Source organism: Chelmon rostratus, chromosome 10 (genome assembly GCF_017976325.1).
Source record: "Chelmon rostratus isolate fCheRos1 chromosome 10, fCheRos1.pri, whole genome shotgun sequence".
NCBI lineage: Eukaryota > Metazoa > Chordata > Actinopteri > Chaetodontiformes > Chaetodontidae > Chelmon > Chelmon rostratus.
In genome coordinates, this window is record NC_055667.1 from 5,256,897 (window position 1) to 5,277,500 (window position 20,604).

The 20,604-nt window shown below is 44.1% G+C and overlaps 1 protein-coding gene across 2 annotated transcripts in view; it reads left to right on the top strand.

The window, feature by feature from the left end:
- The window catches only part of soga1 (suppressor of glucose, autophagy associated 1), a 105,646-nt gene that overhangs the window by 65,623 nt on the left and 19,419 nt on the right, over nucleotides 1-20,604 (top strand). The window contains exons 5-15 of one of the 2 annotated variants that reach the window (XM_041945313.1): nucleotides 5,530-5,592; nucleotides 9,505-9,672; nucleotides 10,394-10,547; nucleotides 11,131-11,701; nucleotides 12,694-12,994; nucleotides 13,588-13,821; nucleotides 16,315-16,452; nucleotides 18,922-19,047; nucleotides 19,198-19,428; nucleotides 20,039-20,155; nucleotides 20,237-20,404. In XM_041945313.1, the coding sequence (XP_041801247.1) occupies nucleotides 5,530-5,592; nucleotides 9,505-9,672; nucleotides 10,394-10,547; nucleotides 11,131-11,701; nucleotides 12,694-12,994; nucleotides 13,588-13,821; nucleotides 16,315-16,452; nucleotides 18,922-19,047; nucleotides 19,198-19,428; nucleotides 20,039-20,155; nucleotides 20,237-20,404 (2,271 nt within the window). The remainder of the gene's footprint in view (nucleotides 1-5,529; nucleotides 5,593-9,504; nucleotides 9,673-10,393; nucleotides 10,548-11,130; nucleotides 11,702-12,693; nucleotides 12,995-13,587; nucleotides 13,822-16,314; nucleotides 16,453-18,921; nucleotides 19,048-19,197; nucleotides 19,429-20,038; nucleotides 20,156-20,236; nucleotides 20,405-20,604) is intronic. The other variant, XM_041945314.1, reaches the window with a different exon arrangement.

Here is a 20,604-nt window from a genome sequence, read left to right on the forward strand (position 1 = left end):
TCAGTCAGTGGGAACTTTGACTGACAGAAATCACCCAGCATGCACCCCTGAATTCACAACCTCACACCTACGGGAGATCCCGATTTGCCACTTCAGATCTATGATGTGGGACATCTGCAGAGCTCATCTCTGTAGGGTACCTTTATTGAACAAGTATTTGTGATAAGATACTTTTTGATGTATTTGTGCCCATCTCTGCTGTTATGCAACCCATTGTGTTGCATTGTGTAGACTCTTTGTTCCAGTGTGTGTGTGGTGATGATGTAGAGACGGGAGTGTCCTGTTCTTTCAGGCTGAGACTGGCCCCCTCGCCTGCGAAAGTGTGTGTGTGTGTGTGTGTGTGTGTGTGTGTGTGTGTGTGTGTGTGTGTGTGTGTGCGTGCGTGCGTGTGTGTGTGTTTGTGTGCCAGTTGCTGCATGCATTTCAAATAAATCACATTTCTTTCCACAAACCCACTCTCTTTGTGTGCACACACGAAACACACACACCTTCACTCAGTGTTCTTGCAATCTGATCTGATTCATTCCTGCCCTCAGAGGAAGACATTTGCTGGATCATTTCAGCAAAGTCCCACTTTTAAAAAAATAAAGTAAATTTGTTTTCTTTAGAAAAGTGCAGGGTTCTCATATTAAATCTGTAGCCCAAAATGTGGTTTGTTCATGGCAGAGAATCGTTACTTTGTCTTGAACAATCACTGGAAGTGCAAAGCAGAAGGCCACAGCTGTGTCTGTCTGCTCTGAACGACCCGTTCAGTTCACCTGCAAGAGGCTGCGAAACCACGACATTAAGAAAATGCAAGGTGTCATTGGAAAATGTGTGTTTCCAATGCTGCCTGTGTCGCAAAACAAGAGATATCATCACCTCAAAAAGCAACCAGCCAGTACGGTTACATTACTCATATAAATATGCCTCAGAGGAACACTGAAGGAGTAGATGTTTGTGTGTTAGGGGGCTTCAGAGCTGGCGGTGGGCATATTTCTGAACTTTGGTGAGAGCTGTCGCCTAGTTTCCTTCTGCTGCCTGTATGCTAAGATAGTCTCCCAGCTCCAACCAACAGACATAGCAGCGGTATCAATCATCTTGTGTCACTCTCAGAAAGAATAGTGAATAAACATATTTCCCAAAATGTCATGGTTTTGCTTTAACAGCCTTTGGCGAATGGCAGGTGTGAATTATGAAGTGTCCAAAATGATTAACACCTGTTAGGTCGGTCATAAATAGCAAATCATTGAATTGCAGGACATTTGAAAAGGTAATAAGACGAGTAAATAACAGAGTAAAGGTCGTCAGCTGGTGAAGGTAAACATGAAGGACTCAGCTGGACACATACTCGCCTCCTCTCTGCTGTGCAGCTCTCAGGATTTCATGCCTGCTTGCTTCAGGTGAGTCTGCAGACTGAGAGCAAATCGGATTTTTGTGCGTCCTCCTCCCCTTCTCTTTCCCATACCCAGAGAGCAATTTCGTGTGTTGTCAGTTAACCTGTGTGGTGGGCCGTAACCTGACTAGGCTGTTAAAACCATTTCCATTCGGGAAACCGGATCAGCACTCTGTAATAACCTCTGCTACTCTGGTCTGTCCCAGCAGCGGTAACATCTCAGTCCAGCAGCTTTGAATAGTTCTGACTATGTATTGCTGCATGCTGAGGTGGCAGGACTCTGTTTTCAGCCGTTTGAATGACCCTTATGACTGCTGTCCTGTCTTTACTCTGAGTTTCAACATCGTTTTGGTCCTCATTTGCCTTCCAGAGGTCACATTATTGCCATATCCAGAGTTTTAGCATTGGTTTGTTTTGTTTCATCATGTTTCCTACATTTTCCTCGTCTAGCCACAGTGCCTGTGTTTTCCACTCCCCTCTTCCAGACCTTCCTTGCTTTCCTCTGAGTGTTTCATGAGGGCCCTCGGTGTGTTTGAGCCCGCCCTGCTCTGCAGCCCGAGTGTCGCGGCTGGTTGAGCTGCAGATCAGATTGGATCGGAAGGAGGAGAGTTCTCGCTGCTGTGCCTCCCCATCCATGACGGAGGAATGACAATATCTCTCTCTTTTACTCTCCCTTTTTTTTTTTCTGTCTCTGTTGTTTTCTGTGTGTCTATATCGTCTTTCTGTCATTGACCATCTCTTCCTCTTTCACCCTGCTTCCTGATCGGGTTTTCCCTCCACCCTCCAGTTCAGACCAGTAAACGAGGGCTTGCCGTGCATTTGTGTCTTTGAATGTTCATCCACCTCTCTCTTTTGCTGCCTTTCGCTACCTTTGTCATCCTTTTTCCACAATTTTCTCAAGCCCGTCCATCTCCCCTGCCATCAGCTTTTCCCCACTATACAATCAACATACTATGAAATACAATGAAGTGTTACCTGACAAAACCTTTGCCGCTGCTGGGAAAGCAGAGGGCACAGCCAGAAGCTGTTAAACATGTTATCAGATAACATGGGACTCAACCTGTTATCTGCAGTGTAACTGTACACCTGGAGGCTCAGAAACACGAGAACCAGTGTGTGTGTGTGTGTGTGTGTGTGTGTGTGTGTGTGTGTGTGTGTGTGTGTGCATAATAAATACTTATGTGCAAGTGAGAATTAGGTGTGCACAGTTATGAACTTGCAGTTAAATAGAACTGACTGAAAAAACTTGTATATTCTGTCTAAAATCATCTGGAGCAAAAAAAAGATATTTACATATTTGTACAGTTTTCATCAAATGACACTCTGACTCTGAATTTTAGCCAAATGTTAGCTGTTAAACTGACAGTTTAGCTGTTTGCCTGCTGGTGCAACTTGTAATTGGAGGCAACTCTGACACATTTCAGGCTGATGATTATCAGCTTAGGCAAGAGTTTGACAAACTGACTCAGCATTTAGTGGTTCAGGCTGTTTGGGTATGTAGTTGCCAGTTTATGCTGATATTCGGTATTTTACAGTATGTAATGTCACCGTCAGTGGAGGTTCAGACAGCTGATGGATGAATCTTTGGCAGTTCAGGTAAGTTTAGGCAACCAAGCCAAAAAAACAAAACAAAAAACGGGCCGGTCCTTTTTTCACAGCAGACATGTTGACTGGTCAAAATAGAAAAATCTCAGGTGTTACTAACAACATTAACGTTGGCTCCGTTCCATTCAGGTGTTCCAGTAAGTCATGCCAGGAGTCGAGTTTCCATCCAACTTACGTGCAATTTTGAACTCTGAACTTTCCAGATAATTTGCAAAAGAACATACAAATGCAAAAGTAAGACCATACTTTCTGTAATGTCCCAGATTAATAACATCATTTAAGTCCCAGAGTTCACTGAATGAGTGCAATGATAAAGGAAAATTGAGTATGAATACATTGCACCTGTTATATATCTGGATGTTTGTACGTTTATAAAACAACATTATGCAGGTGAAACACAGGTATAAAAGCTGTCTAGTGTTTAAAAATGTCGCCCTTCTGGCCGTGCTGGCTCCACTCTAATCACTGATGTAAGAGTATCTCTTTGAAGGCATTCTTACATCACCTACCCTCCCAAACTCTCTATCTCTATAGGCTGAAAAAGTCTATTTTTATCCCACAAAAGGCTTTTGTGTTGCAAACTCAAACAATCGTTTGGCAAACGAGGCAACTTTTCCTCTCCCTGGCAGTTTCAGGAATCGCTCATGCAAATGAAACAGGGTGTGATATTCAGTGTCATGAGCTCCCTCTCAAGAGACTAGCATAAATTAATTTCCATCTTTTTCCACCGAAGCCCCCCCCCTGGAAGTGAACACTGAGCTGAAAGCCTGATCCAATAGTCCCGACATCTGTTCAGCCTCCAGCCTGAATCAATGGTTCCATTATCAGGCAGGCTGATTGATCAGTTGAGTTTAGAGCCATTAAGAGACTGTTTGCATTGCGATAAAATGATCTTAAAGTGGGTTGTGAGACTAAGGGATCTCTGGAGAGAGGGAGGAGGGAGGAGGCAGGGAAGGACAGCGGGAGATGAAAAATTAAAAGGTTGGGAAATAGCTTGAAGAGTGATGAAGGGGTGAGAGGGAGGGGAGGAGGAAAGGGAGGGAAGGGAAGATGAAGGGATGGAAAGAAGACTGGCAGACTTGTGGAAATTCAAAATCAGACAAATAAGCAAATATCCTTCATGCTGACGTTGCGCTGCAACTCCACCTGGACAGGAGAGGAATTATTGAGAGAGAACATTCCTCCGTGCTGGAAGGTTTCCGGATTTCAACAGTTGACATGTTTCTGTCCTCCTTTCTCACCTTTTCCTTCCTTCCATCCCGCCGTTTCTTTCTTTTGTTGTCGGCGGTTCGTTGCAGAGACAGTAGCTTGTTTCCATGGCAACGGAGTGAGCCAGATGAGCTGAGCTACTTGCAGTGCAGCGTCTGTCCTGACTCTGCGTGTGTGTGTGTTTGATTGGTTTTGGCTCTGAAGACAAGGAGGGATGATGATTTATTTGAGCCTAATGCACTGGGCAGACACTTGGATGCACACTGTGTGTGTGAGTATGTGTGTGAGCGGAGTAGTTATAAGCAAAGCAACCAAATTTCCATGTCATTAGATCTTATGTCTCTGCTTTTTTTCTTTCTCCCTGTTTTCGTTGCTTTCTCTGTTGTAATTCAACACTCTAATCAGTGTTGCCATGGTGATCAAAATCACTGTAGAAATGATCGCTATAGCATTGAACATTAGAGGGAGAGGAATTGTTTCAATATGTGTATTTGTCCAATCTAATACATACATACATACGTGTGTGTGTGTGTGTGTGTCGTGCAGGAAGACAGCAACAGTGTGTGTGTGTGTGTATATATATATATATATATATATATATATATATATATATATATATATATATATATATATAGTGGCTAATCAGAACCAAACTAGCTGCTTGTAGTCCTTATGCTAAGATAACTGTGTCCTGTTAGTTGCTTCATATTTAACAAATACGTATAGATCTTTTCATCTAACTCTCTGCAAGAAAGTGAATCAGCTGATTTGCCAAAATTGCAAACTATTACTTAAAAGAGGTATGGCTGAAGGTCTTCTTGGTAAATACACTGGTGTGAACTATCAAGATTCCCATGGATCCTGGAAAACCTGCGAGTGCTTAGTGTTGCCTTCGGATCTGAAAAATGACAGCATTGTGTTGATTATACTGGGGCAACAACATGATGTACGGTTTGCCAAATGGATGGTCAAAGGTCTGAACAGGCACCCAAACGTATTATTGTCTGTGCAGCAGGTGTGGTAAAGATTATGACTTTGTTCAGAAATGAGGTAAAGATAAAATCATGGGTGAACATTTAAATGAAAAACAGACACTTGACACATTTGAGCTTCAAAAATCTATGTCTGCATTTAGGGAAAGTGGAAAAAACAGAAAGAAATTTGTCGAAAAGGGTTGGGTGAGTGTATTTTGTGGTTACACGACTTTCAAGCGCCCCTTTCTTTTCCACCACAGGTCGTCTCTGCACGACTCTCTTGATTCGTTCACTGTTCATCTGAATGAAACATCCCACAGTCCATGTGGTGCCTTACTAATGACACTCTATGTGTGTCTGTTGCAGAACTCCCAGAAGAAAAGAGGAGCGCGACCCAACAACAAGCCTGACAAGAAGCTTGGTCCACAGGTAACACACACACACACACACACACACAGACCTGTGTTTTCACCCAGGTGGTCAAACAAATCACTAAAAGAAACAAACTAATTAAACCTTTTCGACAAACCTGCCAATACAGTGTGACATTTATCCAACAGGCACACAGACAAAGAGATGTGCAGCAAAACCATCAGTAACAGATAGCCGAGTGTGTAGCAGCACATGATGGAGGGAAGAAGAGGAGAAGAAGAGAGAGAAGGTTGGCTAGGCCGAGAGGGAAATAAAAAAAGGAAAAGATGAGTGAGTTTGAAAGAGAGAAAGATTTTGAATGAAATAAAAAGAGATGAAGGAAGAGAGGGATAGAAGTTAACTTGACATCAGTACAGTCAGCACCAAGGTTTACTGTACGATGGATAGACAGAATGAATAAACTCACTGGGCGCCTTTTTTTGTTTTCGAAACATTTGTTTGCTTTCTGAGGTGGTAAAACAGTTTCTCCGCAAAGAAGGTTTAAGTTTTTCCTCATTATCAAAGTTCCTTGTGCAATTCTGCTTCATATGCTGTAGTAATATATTCATTTTTCAAAATATTCTTGATTATAAGATCAAATAAAGCTCCAGATTTTGCAAGGCCTTACAAGGAATAACCCCAGCTGTGAAAGAAATAGGATTTGATTTCTGCGCACCCTGCAGCAGTCCAGTCGGGGATGTTTTGACGTACGATTCCTGGTAGTCACGTCCAGGGATGCAGTTGAAGGTGACAGCTAGAAATTTGAAATATAGATAATAAATGTCATCAGGTTTTCAGTGTTATTTTATATGGTGTCAGCATCACCTGAGGCAGTTGTCATCTCTCCAGGAATGTAATGGCATGGACTGTAGGTGACATAAGACCATGGGAAATGAGGTTATTTCCTCCTACATGTTTCCACATTGAGGAGGTGAAACAGACTGGTTCTGAATGATAACCAGTCCACCAATCAATTCCCTAATGGACAGTTTATTTCCTATATCAGCACCTGCACACGCAAGTAAATATACTGTGCAGTCAGACAAAGTGAAACATGATCATAAATGTTTTTATGTTCCTATCATAATGTCTCACAATCAGCTGCAGCACTAAAATGTTCAGTTCAATTAAAAACAAATGTAAAGCTGATCCAGTTTTCATCATCATGGCAAGATAATGATCTTGCTGCAAAAAACTGAACTGGTGTCAATAAGCAGAGTGAGAACCAATAAAATCTGAGCAATGAGAGCCATAAAAATCTGTTGGTTTTCATTGTAGCCCAGTAGTCATGTGCTTGGGTCAGGCAGACAATGTAAACATCACTGACCATTAACACTAAAGCAAACATGCTGACTCTGGAGAGGGATGCTCCAATTAAAGTATGTACCTTCTTCATTACCACATTAATTGTGATTCCACCCTGAAACAGCTGGTTTACTTTGTGTTTTCCTACGTCAACCACAAATTGAGCTCACACCAGACCAGTTAAGGTTGTCTGGGGCCACAGACCACAACGGTCATGTAAGAAATCTTGCATGTTTGATCCCTTCAGTGTGTTCCTGCCTCGCAGCACATGATTGTGCTGCCTGTGTGTGTCTCTCTGTGACCTACTTCCTCTGGGGATCACACTCTGTCTGTCCAAACAAGCGGTGTGCAGTTTGAAGCAGATAGATCAGCAGTTCCTCTCTCTTCTCCACGTCAGCTCTGTGTGTTTTCTGCCCTCCGTCTTGTCCTGTAGATGTTTGTACTAAATGTCGTCCCAGCATACCCAGTTTTTGTTTATATTTGGATTACAGATCAGGCGCTTCAGATCTCTTCCTCCTCTTCATCCTGCCCCTCTTCTTCCAAAAACACACAAAGTGAACTACTTTTTCCTGAACTTTACTCTTCCAGAGTTTCACTCCCTTCTTTCTTTTTCCACATCGCTAAAATAGTTCAAACACTGCAGAAAGAACCTTTTTCCCATCTGTGTGAAAGCGCTGCACGAGTTAGAAGCATATAAGCTCAGATGATGAACACACAGAGATTCAGGTAAAAAACAACAACAGGGCTATCACCACAGACGGTGTTTGCGGTGAAGGTCGTTCTCTCACCACCATCTCTCTCCGGCTGCTGGGCTTCCCAGGCTTCCTCTCCAAGGTGCATACCATAAAAGGCTGTAAATTCGCTGGCTCTCACCTCGCTTAATGTGGTTGGAAACGCTCCACAGGCTGTAAAACAAATACAGCCACAGAGCTGCTTCTGAGGAATGGGTGCACAGGGTCACCTCAGGTCAGCAGTAGTTACACTGAGTCTGGGATTAGAGAGATATACATGAATAAGTATGTAAGAAATAAGTAATATGTTAGTTTTGTGTGACTTCGAAGAAAGGGGCAGGATAGCATCCCCATTTGCAGTTTTTTGAATAGTATAAAGTTTAAAGCTGCAGCAACTGTTTTTTGGCCACTAGGGGGCAGACAAACACCACAAAAAGCTGACAGAAACACAGCCCTGACATATTATCACACTTATCTTCTAAAGCACTTTTGCAAAACATGAACTGTTGCCTACTTGCACATCCAGCAGACATTACCATTTATTTGGAGTTGTGTTTTTGGTCACCTGACCAGTGTAAGTCCAATACTTACACCTGTTTCGGCTCTGCTTTGACCTCCACCCACCCGAAAGGCTGCACTGTGTGACCAGCTAGTTGTAAACTGTCTGTCTCGCTTTTCTGCTGAAAACAGCCGCCTGCTGCTCAAAAGATGGTCATGAGAGCAGTGAGAGTGAACCATTAAATGTTCTGTAATTTAACAATTTTTTGAAAGATGTTGAAATGCACACATTATCGCACAAACTGAAAGTGAAATAGCAATAATGCTCATCCTTGCTCAATTTAATACACCACTAGAGTCTTACACTGCAGGCTGGTATGACCTGCATCTTAAGTTTTTAATGTCAGCAAACTTTATATTTTGTAACTAACATAACTGGGTCACGACTTAATGACTGTTGTCTGCATGTGATACTGTCACACTATGTTTTAGTATTTACCATTATCCATTGACTGTGACTTGTGGCCATAATAGTAAGCATAGACCAGCTATCAGTCCAAATATTGCTGATTGCAGTACAACAGTACATGATGTTGCTTCCACTACTCTGCGTGGTGTAATAGTAACTTTCTGTGTATTTGAGTTAGTAAATATTCATTTCAGATGACTTCTAATGACAATCAAACCACTAATGAGTGTTTTCTGGAGTTTCTCTGTTTCGCCTTGAGGAACACGAGGAACAGACGCAACAAGACTCTGACCTCACCATTTGGTAGCTGAAAGCCGCAAGTTAGTCAAACAGCTCTTTGTCATGATTTCTTTAGTTCAAGGCGATCTTAAATAGAACGAAAAGCCGGTTTGTCCCGCTTCAGTTGCGGCGCTATAATGAGCCGTGGCCTGTGTTCTGCTGACAGACAGCACACAGCTCAGTGCGTCCTATAGCTGCCAGACATGAGGCCAAAACATCACTGTGGTTTGAAACACACTCAACTTTACAGAACATCAGAACACAGTCCAAAGAAAAAGATCATCATGTGCTTCACCCGTGACCTCTCATGGTGTCCAGCTGTCAGTCTGGGTCAAGTGGTTTGTGACTTGTTGTGTGTGTGAGTGTGTCTGCAGCTTCTACTCTGTGTGTGTGTGTGTGTGTGTGTGTGTGTGTGTGTGTGTGTGTGTGAAGCTAAAACTCACAAATGTTTGGCTTTTTTGTTTAGTGAATGACCTAGAAAGATTAATCAGTTCGATTAATTAACCGACGATGTAATCTAGTCACAGGCCTGAAAGGTCAATAGCACTTTGACAGATCTGTGTGCATGTCAGCCTCTGCGTGATACAGCGGTTTCTTCACATCAGTGTCGCCTCAGTGCTCTCTTCTCTTTCTGTCCCGTCACTGCAGGAGGACAGCTCAGACCTGAAGTGTCAGCTCCACTTCGCCAAGGAGGAATCAGCCCTGATGTGCAAGAAGCTCACCAAGTTGGTGAAGGACAGCGAGGCCATGAAGGAGGAGCTGGCCAAGTACAGGTCGCTGTACGGAGACGTCAACGCCTCGCTCACCGTGGAGGAGGTGAGGACGAGGAGGACGGAGAGACCTGCATTTTAGCTTTAGGGCTATTTTGTAAAGCAGCAAATTAGAGCAGACAAACTGGTGGTAAGTGAAGGTGGCCAAGCAGAGATCTCAGTATGGAGAATCAAAGACTACCCTACAAAGGAGGAGGAGGATTTTAGTTTGATATTGAGAAATGCGATGCAGCCCTCGGAAGTGTCTTGTAAGGAAAATCAAATCCAGAGTTTCCATCTTTTCCCTGCATTTAGCTCTGCATCTCTGTTTGCCTGAGAGCTGCGAAACGGTGCCACTTGGCTGTTATGGTGGACGTGGCTTGTGAAGTATCCCCACCCTTTGTACCCATATAAAACCCAAATGGTGCTTATCCCTCCTTGGCCAGGAAGGCCTGGGAAAAGTCTACAGAGGTGCATTGTTTTAGAAACAGCCAAAACACCCACACAGAGCTCATTAAATCAAACTGACTTCTGAGCCTGAAAACTGAACATTAGCAAACGCCTCAACAAGTAGAACGCATGCAATGATTTTCCTGCAGTATTATCAGTGGTTAAAATGAATTTGTAATCATTTTCATTATTAATTTGTATTTAATTATGCTGACCGGTAATGCTGCAAATATTGTTGATAAAGTTGATTCAAAGTGTGTGAATTAACAGGTGGCAGGTGAGGAAGGATTTGGCTCTCCTCTCTCCACTCACCCCTTTTCATTTGACTCCTGTTCCAGGTTGCTGACTCCCCCCACACCCGGGAGGCGGAGATCAGAGTCCACCTGAAGCTGGTGGAGGAGGAGGCCAACCTGCTGAGTCGACGCATCGTGGAGCTGGAGGTGGAGAACAGGGGGCTCCGAGCTGAGATGGATGACATGAAGGGGCCACAAGGTAGATTTGAGACTCAAACTAATCAGTTTGAAGATATAAATGTAAACTGTGGCCGGGCTGTTTTCATTTATTAACGATGGCGTTCGTGGCTTTAGAAGACCAGGAATGCAGACCTTCATGGCTTGACTCTAGGCTAACTAGCTAACAGAGACAACTCGAGTAGTCTGCTAAGGTTTGTCTGCATCATAGCTGCATTTGATCTTTCATCATTTTCTGAGTTCAAATAGAATGAATGGTCATGTGAAAACAATAGAAAAGCACCCCTATGTGCAAACATGTGATGCAATAACAATAGACTGGGACAAGTATTGAAAAGGTGTATCCTGAAAGTGTGTTGGGAAATTAAGCCATTAGATTTCATTGGTTTATTAGTTTTTATTGATTTCTGAATTGTTAAAGTGCCCTTAAGATTGTTTCGAAAATTCACTCCTTTTACTGATGCGTCTATATTGACTCTAGCTCTTCATTGTTTAAATCTGCACATACCATTAAAGGAATAGTTCGAGAATTTGGGATGTGCTTGGACACTGTATTACACTTGTTGCTTTTTGTTGCTTGACTTCTGATTGTATCTTTTCTGTAGATGGTCCTCAAGAACTTACTGGTGTTGGCGGCGGTTTGGGGGCAGGTCTTGGCCTAGGAGGTGGAGCCATGGTACTCGGGGGAGGGCCTTCATCTGAAAACGTCATGGAGCTCCAGAGACACCTGCAGTTTGTGGAGGAGGAGGCGGAGCTGCTGAGGAGGTCTCTCATCGAGATGGAGGAGCAGAACAAACTCTTGATGAATGAGATCAACCGCTATAAATCTGAACTCCCGCCGCCAGCGTCCGCGCTGTCGTCCAACTCATTGACGTCGTTGACGGACGGGCTGCTCAACGACAGCCCGGTGCACTCCATACAGGAAGGGGCGGTGCTTATCAGCACAGATGCGCCGGCCCAGGAGGAGGAGCTCAGACTGGCGAGGCTTCAGATTGGAGAACTGAGCGGGAAGGTGAAGAAGCTACAGTACGAGAACCGAGTGCTTCTGTCCAACCTGCAGCGCTGTGATCTGGCGTCCTACCATGCACCTTCCTCCTCCTCCTCTTCCTCCTCGCTACGACTGGCTCTGGAGACTGACGCTGAGGCTGGAGACTCTGCTGAGTGCCTTCCCAGCAGGTAGTTTTGTATTGTTTTGATATTGTAGTCCTACAGTGTGGTTCTCCACTGGGATTACTTCAGTGACAGTATTTTTTGTAGTAACTGAGCAGCTTTGTTGATAACTCAGTGAATACAGAGTCCACCTTTTTCCATTTGATCATTCAAGGAGATGAAGGCCAAGTTGTTGATTTTTAATTTGGTTAGAAATCTGTTTTCTTTCCCCAGATTTTGTATTTTTTATTTCATCGCAGGTCCGCTTAAACAAACAGGTGTTTGTTATTGGACATGATGTAATGAGTCATGTAGCCAGCCTGCTTTCTTTGCAAGCTCTGCACAAAAGTCAACCTGATAACAAGACTGAGAAGTGAAGCTACACTAATGCACAGCGGTGCTGTGAGATGAATGCTAATATCAGCATGACAACAAACTCAAAATGACAAAGCTAAAATGCTGATGTTTAGCAGGTGTAATGCTTATCACCTTCATCACGCTAGTTTATGGTGTCAGCACGGTTACAATCAGCACGAAACACAAAATAGTACTGAGGCCTATGGGAGTGTCGTTATGCAGGTGTTTGGCCATTAAACGTCATAAAAAATGAGTATCTGAACTAAATTACATGGCAATCTGTCCAGTTTTTTAAGATGGATTTTCCAGACATCCATGAGCTTGATGACAGATTCAAAGAGTGCTAAATAAACCTGTACCTCAAAACTCAAGCAGTATTTCTCAGCCTTGTGAAGCAACCCAGACTGTTATTGCTAACAGCAGTGAACTACTTTCAGTTTAAAAGTTCATTCTTGAAACAGAGGTTGAAAAAACAAACTCACCACAAGGTCCCTTTAGTAGCTCTCTGGAGCTTTTGATGGAGTTTAGCCAGTTGTCATGGAACTACAGATATTGAGGTTTTCTTCCTGAGCACTTTAAGGTCAAGAATAAACTTTCAGTCCCAGTGTTTAAGCCAACATGGATGACGAGCCCTGACCGTGTTCTTTCTGTTTTTCCATCAGCCCGCCCCACCGCAAAGAGCCGGTCGGGGGTGAGAACGATGCCCTGGAGATCAAAGAGCGGAAAAAGAAGATCGAGGACAACGCTGACGCAGCAGCCTCGCTCCCTGGGTGCCTGGGGCAGAAGGACCATGATGCCTTGCTGGCCATGAGGGACCAGGCCCGCTTGGTTTCCACGGCAATACAGCTCCTGACCTCCCCCGAGTCCAACTGCCTCTCCTCCTCCCCATCTATCTATCACAAGGTCTGCAGCAACGAGGCAGCAGAGCCGTGTGACCTGGAGAAGCCTCAGCCTCACAGCCAGGTACAGGCCCTCCGTCCATGCTGTCCAATCAAACATAAAAAATCAAAAAGTACAGCACTTGTGCAATGTTTACATTTAAAACAACAACCATTTAAAAAACAGTGACCCCCACCACTGACAATGCAAAATAAGTTAATAAAGATAAAAGTGCATTACTTCAGTTATTACCGAAGCACTGCATATAAATGTTATGTGTTTTTAATTATATACAGTAACATTAGGCCTGCAACTAAAGATTATTTTCTTCACTGATCAATCTGATGATTGAGTAATTGCTGTGTCTATAATATCATAAAGTAATGTAAAATGCACATTGTGACGTCTCCAGGTTGCTTTTTATTAAGCATTATTAAAAGGCAGCAATGGATCTTTTTATTTTTTTGGGTGAAATAAAAAGAGGAGAGCCTTCGAGAGTGAAGAACACAGCCTCAGTGACAGATCTCATCTTCTGCTTTGGCACTTTTTCTTGCACTGAATGTCCAGCCACCTGCAGTATCAGCCCCACAGCTCTACATTTATCAGGCCGAGCCGTTCCCTCACGCAGCCAATAATAAAAACTGTCTGATAAATTCCGTTATTTCCTCGTTCCCCAGATTTCAGAGCTGTCTGACCTGGCCGACCGGCCTCTGGTTGGCGCTCTGACCAGCAGGCTCCAGGCCCTGCACACCCAGCTGCAGGCCTTTGTTGAGAGGGTAGACGGCCTGGGTAAACCCCCAGCAGGCAGGAGGGACCCTCAGGTGGAAGGAGAGTCTCCCCTGGCCTCACCCTGCGCCTCCCTCCCCTGCTCTGGAGACGGCCAGGATGGACTGACCACTGCAGAGGGGAAGGTAAAAGACAGGAAACACGCTCCTCCTTGTCACTCCTTGTCACTCTGTCTCTCTCATTTATTATCTTTTTTTTTTTTAAAAAAAAGCTTTTACTTTTGCTGGATTTTATTTTCTGTTGTCACCAGTTTGTTTTTCTATTCTTCAGTTTTGTGTTCGGTCCAGTGCCTAACCATTAGTTTGGCTGAACAACACTCCCAATCCCATCTAAACATGCCGCTTTAGTTTCTCCTCACAGTGGACAAGGGATTTACCCAGCATGCTCAAATCTGATGTGGCACCAGTGACAGACAATAGAAACAAACATGAAATTAGCAGACTAAATGAGCTCAGAAGAAAAAAAAACAGCCCAACAGCTGGGGGTCTGAAAACGGGCCACCGTAGCAGGCGTAACATCAGTTCTTTTCTCTGTCCCGTTCTTACTCTAAATAACCCTGACAAGCTTCAAACACTGATGGAAATGAACTAATAGCTCTTCAGCGACAAACACCAACATCAAATTGTGAAAAAAAAAACTGCTTTAACTGCATCAGATGAATTCAGATTTGAGCTGTCAGTGTAAACCTCTCCACATGACGCCGCCCATGTCCTCTGCATGCTGTTAAATTGCCTCCTAACCTGGTGGTTAGATGCTGCTTTAGGCCTCAAATGGAGCCTGTTTGTTGCATGGACATAGTGAGGTTATCAAGAGCACATAAAGCACCATTTATTTCTATATATACATAACTATCCATCAGCATATCATAAAACTGATTCAGTGTACAGTGTGGGTTCACATTTAGTGTGTATGAGCACTGTTGCTTGTGCCTATAGCATATAAAGTTAAATTATATCTACAGACTTACTCACATTTATAGTGTAACTGGCAGGATGATTGAATCATATGATCCCTACCAACAGTCATAGTCTGAAAGGATTATCTGACTCGGTTTTGGTTTGAATATTTGGTTTAAGGGGAATCGACCTGACAAGAAATATCGGTAGAAACACAAGACTACAAACCTGGTTAAAAATTGGCTAAATGGTGCAGTTGGGATCCTGATTGAGAGAGATGTCCACACAGATTTCTTGAAGCAGCAGATGAGACAGTGAGCTCAGTCTAAACAGATTTCCAATCATAATTCATGAATCACATTTTCAGTGTGAAATGCTCCACTGGGAAATTCTGCAGTTGATTGTCAGTCATTTGTCATTTATTATTTCAGCCTGAGGATCTACTCTATTTCCAATCATATTGTGGTCCATTTAAATTCAGTCTAAGATCCACAAAGTTATAAAAAGCACATTGGAATCAGCAGAGACGGGGGAGGGAGGCATTTTTTCCCTCGCCTTCGACTGTCAGGAACATGTTTAAAAAAAACGTCAAATCTGATGTGTTGGAAACACTTTTTGTCACCACGCTGGTAATTTTGTTCACTGATTAAAAAGGCTGTCAAGACTCAACACTGGAATTAATTTACTTGTTTAGATGGATATTTTCACAATTTGGTGTATCGCCTTTACAGCAAGAGAAACTTGTTTCCTATAAAAATCTCTGTTTTCTAATCTAATCTAATGTAATTTGCCTGTTTGAAGGAGGCTGTGATGACATGGTAGAAAGATTTAAGAGAATACATCATAATGTTTCGACTCCATTCGAGGCCAATTCTGAGTCCCAACACCCCTCCGATCTCTCCTCCCTTTTCCTTTCTCTCTCTCCTTCCCTTCGTCCCTTCCTCCTTCCCTCTTTCCCTCTGCACGGGCACCATAACCGTCGGTTTCTGCACTTCACCTCCATGTCCCCCTTTCCCTCCTTTTACACCTCCTTTATCCTATTCCTCACGTCTCCTCCTCTGCATCCTTAATTGCTTCCCTACTGTCCCTTACTCCTCCTTGCTGGCCTCCCGCGTTTCCACTCTTCCTTCTTCTTTTCCTTCACCTTGTTGCTCCTTCTCCTCTTCGCTCTGACCTTTCATTCTAACTGCCTTGCTCCTTCTCTTACTCTCCCATTCGTCTTATTTCTCCCCTCTTTCCCTCTCCCTCCCCTCCTCTATCCCCCATTACTGTCTCTCCCCGTCTCTCCTTTCTTCCCCCTCCTCTATGTCCTCCTCCGTTTCCTTTTTCTCTCCTCCTCCCTCAGCCGTTCATTCTACCCTCCATCCTCCTTTTCTTTCTTTTCTCCACTCTCTCCTTCTCCTCTCTGACCAAGCTCTTTTTCCTCTACATCCTTTTCTTCGTCTTGTGAGATCCATACTCAGCTAGTTCTGTTTTCTATTTGTTTCTCATCGTTCTCAATGTTGTCATATGGATGGACGCCATTTTGGTTGTATTGTTTTTTATTCTTATTCTTGTGTTTGTTTGTCTTGTTTTCCTTTCATTTCTATCACTCCCCTCCTTTTTGTTTTTAATCCACAACGTCTCTCCTCCCCTGCCCCTCCCTCTCTCCTCTATGTTTTTTTTTTTTGTTTTTTGTTGTTTTTTTTTTTTCTTCATTAACTTGCCCATGCATGCATGCAGCAGCCTGATTATAGGGACCAACCAGAACTGGAGGCGAAGGGTCAAACTGAGGAGAGCAGCCAATCAGACGTCAGTGAGACTCAAAAGCAGGAAAACAGCCAGCTGGAAGAGGACGAGAAGGAGGCAGATGTTGCACTGGTGAGTCGCTCGAAATCACAATCATTCACATCATGACAGGCATAAACATCAGAGAACTGCAGGGCCCTGAAATTTCAGCCCCGGTCTGAAATCTCAGCGCTGACGGCAAATATTTTCCACAAGAGCCCAACTTAAGCCTGAAGCCAATGTTTCAATGTGAAATTTCTCTTTCTCTTGTAAACACAGACACATAAACACTAAGGGTTCAGCCTTCAAGGTAAAAAACAAAAGGTCTAGTCTGAGTCTGCTGCTTTATCAGCCTGTCTTTTATTATATAGGTAGTAAATCAACATTAGCATCCCTCCTCCTCCTCTGCGATATAGTTACCTGACTGTGCTCTTGAGAGAGCACCTGGTTGGTTAACACTCAGGAACACGTCGTGGGAGATGTCACACTAGATGTGTCAAGACAAAAAATTCTGACATGCTAGTCTTTTTGTCAGGGTGTCGTGGGGTGTTGTGGGGCGTCGTGGGGCGTCCCAGGCGCTGCATGACAAGCCGGTTAGCATGTCACACTACACAGGTAAAGACGCCTCATTGTCATTCACAATCAGCTGCGTTGCTGGTAACTGATCGTCCACGACAAAATCGTCTCAAAATCGGCCTAGCTTCATGGCGTACGATCCAGGCATTACTACCTTTTCCTCTAAATCAAAATCTTCAACCAAATCTGAACTTTTCCCCTAAACTATTAACATGTAGTGTTCAGTATTATTGAATACATGCCTGCAGTGTATAAAAGCATCAACTCTTCCTGAGCAAACACACAATGACAGGCTAAGTAAAGGTTAATTAAAGGCTCATTTATACACGCACACACACACACACAGACACACACACACACACACACTCACACACACACTCACACACACTCACACACTCACACACACACACAGACATAGAAACTCACACATACTGTAGTACTTCTTGAAGTACCATTGTGGTATAGTGGTGGCAGCTCATGTTAGCAACACAGCGTTGTAAACAAACACAAACAGTGACTTCATCGTCAGATGTGGGACTGACAGGAAGAAGGGACCTTTGTTTGGTTGACCTTTTGCTGGTGTATCTCCATGGTAACCGGGGCTGTGTGTGTGTGTGTGTCTCTCTGCTTTTTTATCTGAGCTTGAGAGGTTGAATGAGAGAGAGAGGCAGAGGAAGATAACAAGAGAGAGTCAGATATTATAGAGACTGTTTGTAGTGGGGATGAACAGAGCAGTGACACACACACCCAGCATTTATAGACACTCAGTATTCAGTATAATGCTGTAACTCATACCCTGCAGAATTCAACGGTAGAGTCTGTACAGAGTGTTGGTAGCTAAATACAGTCATCGAGCACAGGTTTTGATTTCGGTCTCACAGGCACCAAACATGGCAGCTTCACTCTGATTACAAGACTTTAAATGGCTGCCCAGGTGTTGTTCACCAAGAGACAGTTACACCATGTAACTCCCCCTAAATGCAAAACCTTTTTTCATTTATATTTGTGCACAAATTAAAGAAATGAGAAGTTACTGAGCTCGGCTGCTGGTCGCCAAGAAATAATAGAACCACAACTATACGCTCTCATAATTAAACCAGATAGGTGGTAATTAGTGAGCTTAAGATGTGCTGTTGGGAATAAATTTGAGCTTTGGATCGAGCATGGTTAGCTTACTGTCTTTATGCTAAGCTAAGTTAATTAACTCCTGGCTTAAGCTCCACATTGAATGCACAGACATGAGAGTGGAATCGATCTTCTCCTCCTGAAGTCTCTAACCATTCCTTTAAATTGGTGTGGTGTGTACCCCATCCTCAATTACCCTGATAAAGGTGTTTGTAACTTTTTTGTAACTCCCATATTGGCTCTCGTGTTGCTGCAGTTTCTGACGTCGTCGTTCATTTTGCGTGAGCAGCCACCACTTTTTCACACCGGCGAGTCATTTTGGAGCCGAGGTCAGGCTCGTTTGTGACAGTGGAGGCTGTGAGCGGCCGGGTGGGTTCTGGGTGGAGGGTGATGGAGGGCAGAGGCTGAGCCCAGTGGAGGGTGAAAGAGGACATTAACGGTACAGCGGCGGGTCGATGGATCGCACTCACTCAGCAGCCAAATGAGGCATGGGGAGGGTGCTGGGCACGATGGTTGTGTGTGTGGACGTACAGTAGCGTGCCGCAGCTGGGCTGTGATTTAAAGGGTGTTGTAGCACAAAACTGCCATGTCATGTGCTTCTCACGAAAGGCTCTTTCTCCTTTTTTCATTTCCTTCTAACTCTCACTTCCTTCCCCACTTCTCCTCCCATTACTGCTTCTATTCTTTTTCTATTCATTTTTCTTTTCTTTAATCTCTGCCTACTTCTTGTTTCCTATCATTATTTCCCTTCCAACTGCTTTTTTTCCTTCTTTCTTTTTCTTACCCAATTCTTGTGTTTTCTTTCACCCCACCCCCACACCATCTTTTTTCCCTGCTCATCCTTTCTTCATCTCCCTCCAGCCCGTCCAGTCCAGTGACCTCCAGGCTCAGCGGTCCGAAGCGGGGGAGTCGGCTCACGGGCCTCAGGAGGAGGAGCCGGAAAAGGAGAGGCAGGCTCAGGGAGAAACCTCTCTCAAACTCGCCCAGGTCTGTTTGCAGCACTGAATACTGTCAAGACACACAGCTAATAAATTAAACTTGTAAACAAAACACCCCCACATTTGTCCACAAATGTGGAATGGAAGATTATGCAGTTAAACTTAAGCTCAAAAAGGTCAAAGTGTCTTTCTCTGTCAGCTGCAGGAAGGGCACCAGAAGGCTCTGCTCCGTCGGGACTTCCAGCTGCAAAGTTTGGGCCTGCAGGCTCGGCTTCAGCAGAAGCTGTGGAGCCAGGAGAGGACTCTGCTGGTCCAGGAGTCTCAGCACCTCAAGCAGGCCTTGTTACTGCTCAGCCTCAAACTGCGCTGCTTCCTCAAACAGTGGAGGCTGGGCTGCAAGAAGGACGCAGAGTGGAAAGATGTCTTGGAGGTATGAGAGCGTGATCTGTCAGAGTCCATAGCTGATTGTCCGTACTGTTGACACATCTAATTTTCACCAAGATATTTATTTTAGATTTAGATATAGATTTTATTCTAGAGATGTCACACTAGATGTGTCAAGACAAAAAATTCTGACATGCTAGTCTTTTTGTCAGGGTGTCGTGGGGTGTTGTGGGGCGTCGTGGGGCGTCCCAGGCGCTGCATGACAAGCCGGTTAGCATGTCACACTACACAGGTAAAGACGCCTCATTGTCATTCACAATCAGCTGCGTTGCTGGTAACTGATCGTCCACGACAAAATCGTCTCAAAATCGGCCTAGCTTCATGGCGTACGATCCAGGCATTACTACCTTTTCCTCTAAATCAAAATCTTCAACCAAATCTGAACTTTTCCCCTAAACTATTAACATGTAGTGTTCAGTATTATTGAATACATGCCTGCAGTGTATAAAAGCATCAACTCTTCCTGAGCAAACACACAATGACAGGCGGCTAAGTAAAGGTGAAATATATATATAAAAAATGAAAGTTTATTGGATAATATTCGAGGCCAACATAAATGATTGACAGGTGATCCTGGTCTGTGATTGGTGTTTTAGATGAACAGCCTGAAGGACCTTTACCTGCTGTTAGAGGAGGAGAATATGACGAGCCCCGCCCACCAGAGCGACAAGAGGGCTGCTGCTGACGAACAATCACTCAGCCCAACTATCAAGGTAGGTGGACTGACACACACGCTCAAACACACAAAATAGCCCACACACACTCTAACCTGCACTACCTGCCTCTCCCTGTAGTCGAGCGCTGTGAGCAGCACCTTGGCAGACCTGAAGGTGGCGCTGCAGGACCTGAGCGGAGAGCTGCGACAGGAGAGACAAGGCTCCCAGGAACTGACCCAGCAGTTCGCAAAGGCCAAGGCATCATGGGAAGTCGAGAGGACTGAACTAAAGAGCCTCATCACGCAGGTAAGAAGTACACTGTAAATTCAGACAGGAAGACAGAAAGACCTGTTTTAATGGGAGTAATGGGCTCCTCTCGCTGGTTTGAAGTGGGCAGGACTGTGGAAGCATCTTTTTGTGCACCAGCCGGGATGTAGCTGTGTTTAAAGCACAGTCGGATTAGTTGCTTGCTCACGTCACCAGGCCAGGTGACAGAATCGGGAGAC